We start from the raw sequence: 8,577 nt of genomic DNA, 5'->3' as shown, positions 1-8,577 counted from the left end.
ACACCTATACCTCCCATCACCCCAGTCACTGAATCAATCCATCTCATTGAGGGTCCTCCTTTTCTGTAATGTCCCTCCAACATCCGTCTGTCTCCAAGGACTAGTTCCTCCTTGCAACATGTCCAAAGTATATGAAGCTTCAGAATCCTTGTCTCCAAAGAGCAGCCTGGCTTAACCCTCTCTAGGACTACTTGTTTGTTTTTTAGCAGTCCATGGTAAGTTCAATACTCTTCTCCAGCACCACAGCTCAAAGGCATCAACTCTCCTTCTTTCATCTTTAGTCATAGTCCAGCTCTCTGATACATAGCAAGTGATTGTAAAGACCATGGCCTGTATCAGGCGCACATCTGTTTCCAGATGTCATTGTTCTTCAGTACTTTGGAGGGGTCTCTGACAGTAGACTTTGCCAATGTAATATGTTTTTTAATTTCCTGGCTGCTGGGGCCAAGAGTGTTGATTGTGGAGCCAAGGAAACTAAAGCTGTTTACAATCTCAATCTCTTCACAATCCATCACAATACTGCCAATTGGCCCAGTGGTGAGAATCTTTGTTTTACATACACACATAGACACACACATGCATTTTTAATCCACCAACCAGCTGCCCTTTGGGAGAAGGATGGACATTCTCCCCCCTTGTGGTTTACTGCCTCTGAGAACCTGCTGGAGCATGAGCTATGTATGGGTCACTTCTGACTCAGTAGCTCACATCACCCAGCAACAATGACGTGTGTGTGTATTTGTACACATGTGTGCACTTACCAAATTATATGCACACATAGAAACGATCACAGTTATAATAACTAATAGAAAAATGAGAGGGCTCTAGAATTCAAGGGTAAAGTGTTGTGCTGCCTACCGAAAGGCACATGGTTCCCATCCACTAGCTGCTCCTTGGAAGAAATAGTTGTAGTCTTCACCTGTGCAATTATAGCCTCTGAAATGCTTGCTGAGGGAGGGTCAGCTATAAACTGGTTTTGACTTGATGGTACACAATAGCAACAATAGAAAAATGTTGATAATGCAAACAATAAGTTCAGCCAGTGACTTTGGAAGGCCGAATATGAGTCACTTTCTTCATATGAGAGTATCTGCCACACTTACCACCATATTGGATGCTAAGCATCAGGTCAAATGCAGTTAGTTCAGGTTTTCACTTTTAGATAAATCTGAAGTCATGACCTTTAAGTAGATAAAGGGAGCCTTTCTGAAGGTATTGGGGAATATGTAAAACCCCAGTTTTCTCATTGTATTGAAACTAACTTTGCATGATATTTGCCCATAACTTAATGTATAAGCAAATATCCTAAATGTAAAATTTTTGGAACATAATGTTTATGGTATCATAAACTGCTCATGAGACTTCTCAGAGCAAATGGAATTTATTATTTGATTGTCTTTTGCCATTTCAGTGTTGGCATTGTTTAGCTGATTTTAGTAGAATTTTTAGGAAGCATCAAGGGGCTCTTGTGGGGTGTGTTATGTGCTGAAAGAAAGGTCAGCCGTTTGACTCCACTGGCCGCTCTGCAGTGTAAAATGATGAACTGCATGCAGGTACCTCCTGTGAGGGTTTGCTTTTGTTGTTTAAAGTTGAGCCAGAACTCTTAGCTGACTCTCCAGCTGGCTTTCAGAGGTTGTAAGTGGCTTGGGAGGAGATTGTCTGTCTTTCTCCCAGGGAGCAGCTGATGGATTTGAATCACATGACTTTAGGTTGGCAACACAATTCCTCAGCACTTGGCCACTAGTCCTCCACGTGAAAGCAGTGTTAGGAGCTGCTTTTTGTCAGACATCTGTTCCTATTGTTGCAGCTGTGATCAGAGGGGGAGAGGGAAATAAAAAGAGGAGACTCAAAAAAACCCAGAGAATCTAGAGCATACATAATAAAAATAGCTAGTTACACCATGGAAAAATTAGCTAATGTTTCCTCAAATATAAGAAAAGGCATTTTAAAATTGGTGAAAGCCTGTGGAGAAACACAGCCAGTGGCATTTTCTGTTGTTGTTTTGGGGCAGGATGTGCTTCTTACCTCATTTCATTCTTAGACATCTTTTTTTGTATCTTTTGTATCTTACCTAATCTTCATTTCTCCTTTAAAGAAATAACACACAGACCTTTTAAATATTGAACAAGCTTCCTTAGGTGAGCTGTCTTGGTAGTTCATATGCTGAGGGATGCATAAGATGGTCTTGTCAGGTCGGTTGCCTCACTTTCGATGACTTTCCCTCCACCACAGTCCTTTGTCACTGCCCCTGCTTGAATCCATTTTCAAGCACAGTTCTCCTGGCCAGTTAGGAATATGGGTGGATTGCGCCTGCTTGGGCCTCCTGGTTGCTGTGGCCGCCCTGCAGGTGGTACAATGTGGTGCCTTTTCCTGAAACAACAGCATCTTTCTTGTTCTCATGATAGTAGATAACTTTTCAGTTTTCCCAGCTGAACACCAGACATTTAAAAATTGCCTTTGAAAACCTGCTTTTGATTGATTGGATGCTCATTTTATTGTCATTGTAAAGTTCGAGTGGTTACTTACTTTTTATCACTGATAGAATTAATAATGTACGTGAATGGGGGTGCCTTTTTCCATGGCACTTCTCATCTCTTCTCTCACATTAACGCGCCTTCTTTCTATTCTTCAGGACTTGGCACAATATGTGAATGAAGTGAAAAGAGATAATGAAACCCTGCGTGAAATTAAACAGTTTCAGCTATCTATAGAAAATTTGGTATGTAATTATCCTTTTGTCCAACTCCCCCCACACCTCAAAATTGGGGACCATGGTAGAAGTTGTTTTGGGAGAAAAGATAATTTACCTACAGGTTTCCATGGTTTAGTTCTCAGATCTACTTTCCAGTTCCTGTCTTTGAGCATCCGTGTGGATGTTTCTTGGCACCTGTGACTTGTCCAGGCACTTTCCACCATCACGTCTCCCTCTGTCACCCTCTGCCTCTCCTCTCAACAGTCCAAGCTCTAAATAGGGGTATCAGGTTTTCTCTTTCTCTCATCCACACACATATTTGTGGCTAATTTCCTTTTCATTTATTCATTTTACATATATATTTTTTGGTGACCACTATGTGACTGAGGCCAATAACAAGATTGTTTCATGATTGAGGAGACAGTTGTTTTTGTTTCACTCACCCCCCCCCGCCACACACACACACTTTTTCTGGTTTCCTCAGCTATAATCTTTACTGAAGGTGATTGTCATATCTTTCTTCAGTATAATGACAGGAAGGTTTTGCTTAGTTTTCAAAGTTTATTTATTAGGTGCCATTGAGATGGTTCCGATGCATTAACAACCCTGTGCACAAAAGAACAAAACACTGCCCAGTCCTGTGACATTGTGTGAGCCCCTTACTGTGGTCTTTGTTTTGCCTTTTTTTTTTAAAACAAAAGCTTAAAAATGCCATCTTTAGGTCAGTGCTGCGTACTGGCTATCTTCATAAGGGGAGTCCTAACTTAGATAAGATGGCTAGAGAAAAGTCCTTCTGAGCCTTTGTCATTTGAACTGAGGCTTGATGGATTTGAAAAAGTAAGCCACACTGATAGTTTGGGAAAGGATAATCAAGGCAGGGACCCACAAGAGGCAGGTATATTCAAGAAGGTGAAAGTTAAGAATGCCTAGAGGTTGATAGTATAAGAAGAGATGGGTGTGAGATTTGAGAGACAGAGAAATTGGATCCTGTGGACTTGTACACCAAGGTGTGGAGCTGGGATTATATTGTGGTTGCAATGGAAAGTCAATCAAGGTTTTTGTAAGAGAATATTATAATCTAATACATGTTCCGAGATATTTCAAGGAAGCAGACAAATATTTGAGGTAATTTTAAAAGACAGGTGCTGGTAAGGTGAATTGAGAATGAGAGTGAGGTAAATTAATGAGCTTAAGTTTTGTTTTGTGCTTTGATGCAGTGATCTTAAGTGGCTTGCTTTGTAATATCTTGAGCTTCTATATCTTTTCCTTCATACAGAACTCCATCAGGACCTGAACATTCCCATTTTTTAAAATTTATTATTCATTTCAATGAAAATTTACAGAGACTTTGGATTTCCATTCATTGATTTTTGCACTTTTCTCCCCTCCCAACCCTCCCGCCTAGTACACTGCCCTCTTGGAAAAGTAAAAGAAAACGTCTTTCATTGTTTTACAATCCCTCCCCCAGGTCCACTACACTATGCAGCCTTCGCTCATGACTCCTGCCATGACAAAAATACCTAATCACATATCCCTTTTAAACAGTTTTCTCCCTCATCTGTTTCAATGCAGTATACATGATTTATCCATTTTTTCTCAGTCTTACTTCAACCTTGATGTCAGTTCCATTCTACAACAGTGGCAAAATGCAGTATTTGTCCTTGTGTGATTGAGATACTTCACTCAGGAACGTCCTCCAGGGTCACCCATTTTGAATAATATTGCATGAGTTCCTTGTTTTTCAATGCAGCGTAGTATTCCATTATGTGAATATACCACAGCTTCTCTATCCATTCATTTGTTGATAGGCACCTGGGTTGTTTCCAACTCCTTGCTATTGTGAACAGAGATGTGATAAACATGGGTGTGCATATATCTGCTTGGATGTCAGTTATGGTCTCTTTGGGGTATATTCCCAGTAGTGGAATTGCTGGGTCAAATGGTATCTCTATTTGCAACTTTTTGAGAAAGTGCCACACTGCCTTCCACAGTGTTTGCAACATTATACACTCCCACCAACAGTGAATAAGGATTCCAGTTTCTCCACAACCTTGCCAGCATTTTTGCTTGCTGTTCTGTTAAATTTTGCTATTTTGACTGGGGTGAGATGATATCTCATAGTTATTTTGAACATTCCCATTTTCTAAGCCCAGAAGCCTCTGTGTATATGTAGCTGTGTTTCTAAAATATGGGTTTCTTAACTCACTTTTCCCCAAACTTGTGAAAATTTTCTGTTGTTTTCAAGTTTCAGTCAACATTCTGCAACATGATATTTAAGATCCACAGTGATCTGGCGCTGTAAACTATTTTCCTGTGTTCATCCAGTCATATAGGCCCACATACATTCTATTGTAACTAGCCAGCTGTGGTTTATGTTCTCTGATTTGTCGTATATTTTTATAGTCCTGCTTTTGATCATAATCTCCTCAGGGTCTAGAGTGCCTTTCCCCGTTATTATCTATCAAATTTCTGGAAGACCCCAGGAAAATAAATCCTTTCCCCTAATCTCTCATTATCCTGTTTTCTTTGTACTTCTGTAGCACATTGCCTGGACAATCATTTAGCATTGACTTTCTTCCTTATAATATAGCTAATTCTATAACCTTCTTTATTAGGATGGAATCTTCTAGATGATAGTAATAATTTTGAAATCAACTTTTAGTCCTTTAAAACCTTATATAGTAGGTATTCATAAAGATGTGAAATTTTTATTTTAATAGTCTACTGCTGGTGGAATGTATTGCTACTTAATTTTTTTAAAGAAATGACTAAATAGCTATTTCTATTGTGATTTGAGTGATGGTTTACAAAACAAATCAATTTTTCATTTAAACACTCATACATAAATTTAGTTCCATAACACTAATTTCAATGCCCACACTGTAATCACAATTTCTCCATTCCCTTTACATCTGATTTCCATAAATATGTCTCTCTAGGTCTTTCTTTTCTTTGGCGGTATTATGGTGATCATCCTCTTTGTACATTGTCTTACCTTTGTCTTTCTTGATATGTGTCTATTATCTATTTACCATTTTTTATCCCCCTTTTTATTCATTAGCATCCATGGTTAATTATAAATTTCATCCTTTTAAATCATTAATTTGGGATTTTGTATTTTTGAGATCTTAATTTAGGGAAACAATCCTTAGCCTTTTAGACCAATGTAGTTCCCCTGCAGTGGTACTTTGTCTGCTTTTCCTGGTAAATATGTATTTCTAATTACTTGCTTCTGTCATTATTTTTTTCTCTAGTTAGGCAATGTATTCCATAAAGGCAGGATCTTTTTCAATTTTCCTTGTACCCACTGTGGTGGCTGACATACTTTAAGGGCTCAATAAATATTAAAAATTCATTCCTTTAATTCTCCTGTGATTGGAATTATCCATATCTATTTACTCTCTGGATAGCTAGCTTTCTCATTAATGGTATACAAGTAAATGGCCTACTCTTAAGGGAGTTGTGCTGCTGACTCTAGGGACATCCCTCTTTGGTGGTTCAAATCCACCAGCAGCTCTGTGGGGAAAAGATGGACAATCTCCTCCCACATGATCGTCTCAGATCCAAAGGAGAATCAACTATGAGTTAGTTCTGACTTCATGACAATGAGTTTTCAGATTAGTATTCTCTCTATATGCCTGGAATTACAAAAGTTAGGGGATTTTTTTTCAAAGTGTGTTATGCAGAGCTTAAAAATATAAGACGATAATATTTATAATCTAATAAGCTAGTTGGCTCTGGAAAATATTTGTTAATATTTATTTCTGTTTATATATGTTAATGTATAAAACTTAGAGATGCACTTTTTATCTTTTTAGAACCAGCCAGTTTTGCTTTTTGGTCGGCCTCAGGGAGATGGCGAGATTCGAATAACCACTTTAGACAAGCATACAAAGCAAGAAAGGTAAGAGAAAAACAATGATAGTTACTGTCATTTGATTCAGGAGCCTCACAGATGCATTGATTAAGTGGTTGACTGCTAACTCAGGGGTTGGTGGTTGGAACCCACGAGCCACACTATGGGAGAAAGATGTGACAGTTTACTTCCCTAAAGATTTGTAGTCTTAGACACCATATGGAATAGTTCTGCTCTGTCCTGTAGCGTAACTATTCATCAGAATTAATTTATCAGCAATGAGTGCATTGTTTTGGGGATGTCAGAATATTGAGAAGACCTAAAACCTTTTTTTTCCTATTGAGAAAAAAAGAAGAAAAAAGTAAGGAGACAGACCATCCCATAATTTTCTAAATTTTTCTAATGTAAGTATGTTAGATATTAGCCTCTTTGTTCTGTTTTCTAGTGATTTGCGTAAATGTATGCTTGGCAAATAATTAGAGAAGTTGGACTATATGAAGAACAATGTGGCATCAGTGTTGGAGGAAGATTCTTAAACAACCCTTATTATACACTTGATACAACCTTGCCTGTGGAAAGTGAACATTCAATGGAGTTACTAAAGAAGATCAAAGACTACACCCTTCAATATGGATTAGATCTAAACATCAAGAAAACAAAAACTCTTACCACTTACCAATAGGTAACATCATGATAGTTATAGAAAAGATTGAAGCTGTCAATGGTTTCATTTTACTTAGACCCTCAGTCAACACCCATGGTAGCAGTAGTCTTGAAATGAGACAAATTGCATTGGAATTAAAGACTAAGATGCACCTGATACAAAGCATCATCTTTTCAATTCCTTTGAATCCTTTTGAAAATTAGACCATGAATAAGGATGACAGAAGACGTGATGGCCTTGATTTGTGGTGTTAGTGATGGATATAGAATATTCCATGGATTACCAAAAGAGCATACAAATCATTAGTATGTTCCTTACAGGCAAGGAAGGTGAAATTCCATTTCACATACTCTGAGCATGGTGTCTGGGGGACCAGTCCCAGGGAAGAGACCTCAAGCTAAAAAAAGGTGGCGAGGATCGGCTAAAGAGTGGACGACCCTCTACAAGATGAATGGACAGTAACTGATGATAGCACAAGATAAAATCAGGGTTCTGATCTGTTGTTCACACAGTTGCTATGAGTCATAGTGGACTCTGTGTACATGCTGATGGCCTAGTCCCTAGACAGTTGTACCTTCTGGCATTTCAGATCCACTAGGGATTTTTGCAGAAGAAAGATGAGTAATCTCTTCCTCTGAGATTTGCAAAATCCCAAAGACCCGCTGGAGAGTTAGTTATGAGTCAGTTCCACCTCAACGGTAATGAGAGGGAAACTCTTAAGGAAATTACAGTTATAGAATAGCTCAGCTAGGCTTAAATTTTTTTTAAAAAGGCATATTAAAATAAGTATAAACTAACAACAGCTTCCCACTGTGGAAACATTATAGTTTAATATTTTGCCTATATATTATACAGATAATAGAAAATACCCCAATAAAGAAGTCTGGATGAGGACTGCACTGGGAAGTTTTCTTGAGGAAGTTTGTGGGAAGGGTCCTCAAATGTTAGTGAGCAAGACTTGGTGTCTCTGATTATGTATATTATTTTCCAACTGGTGCCTTTGTAGTTCAGGAGATCCTGGGTGGCACATATGATTAAATTCTGGACTAATAATAGTCAAAAGAGTGTCAGTTCAAACCTACCCAGAAACACTCCTCAAATATATATATTTTACAGATTATTCAGGAGGCTAGGCCCTATGAGGAGAAATGTGGGGCCAGGATTGGTGGAAGATCAATCAACAATCTGCGTTATACAGATGATACAACCTGGTTACTGAAACTGAGGAGGACCTGAAGTGCTTGCTGCAGAGGGTCAAAGACTGCAGCCTCCAATATGGATTGAGGCTCAATGTCAGGAAGACAAAGATTTTCACCACTGGACCAGTTTGGCAGCATCAGGATGGATGGTGAAGAGATTGAGATT

General features: G+C 38.6%; 1 protein-coding gene across 1 annotated transcript in view; it reads left to right on the top strand.

The window, feature by feature from the left end:
• VAV3 (vav 3 guanine nucleotide exchange factor) overlaps positions 1–8,577 on the top strand; it is a 561,290-nt gene that overhangs the window by 299,574 nt on the left and 253,139 nt on the right. The window contains exons 11-12 of the mRNA XM_006882495.1: positions 2,633–2,719; positions 6,511–6,596. Of these exons, the coding sequence (XP_006882557.1) occupies positions 2,633–2,719; positions 6,511–6,596 (173 nt within the window). The remainder of the gene's footprint in view (positions 1–2,632; positions 2,720–6,510; positions 6,597–8,577) is intronic.

This window comes from Elephantulus edwardii, unplaced genomic scaffold, assembly GCF_000299155.1.
Source record: "Elephantulus edwardii isolate Elephantulus edwardi_28Jun2011 unplaced genomic scaffold, EleEdw1.0 scaffold00020, whole genome shotgun sequence".
NCBI classification, from domain to species: Eukaryota; Metazoa; Chordata; class Mammalia; order Macroscelidea; family Macroscelididae; genus Elephantulus; species Elephantulus edwardii.
Note: the sequence above shows the minus strand (reverse complement) of the source record. Positions and strands in the feature narration are given on the sequence as shown.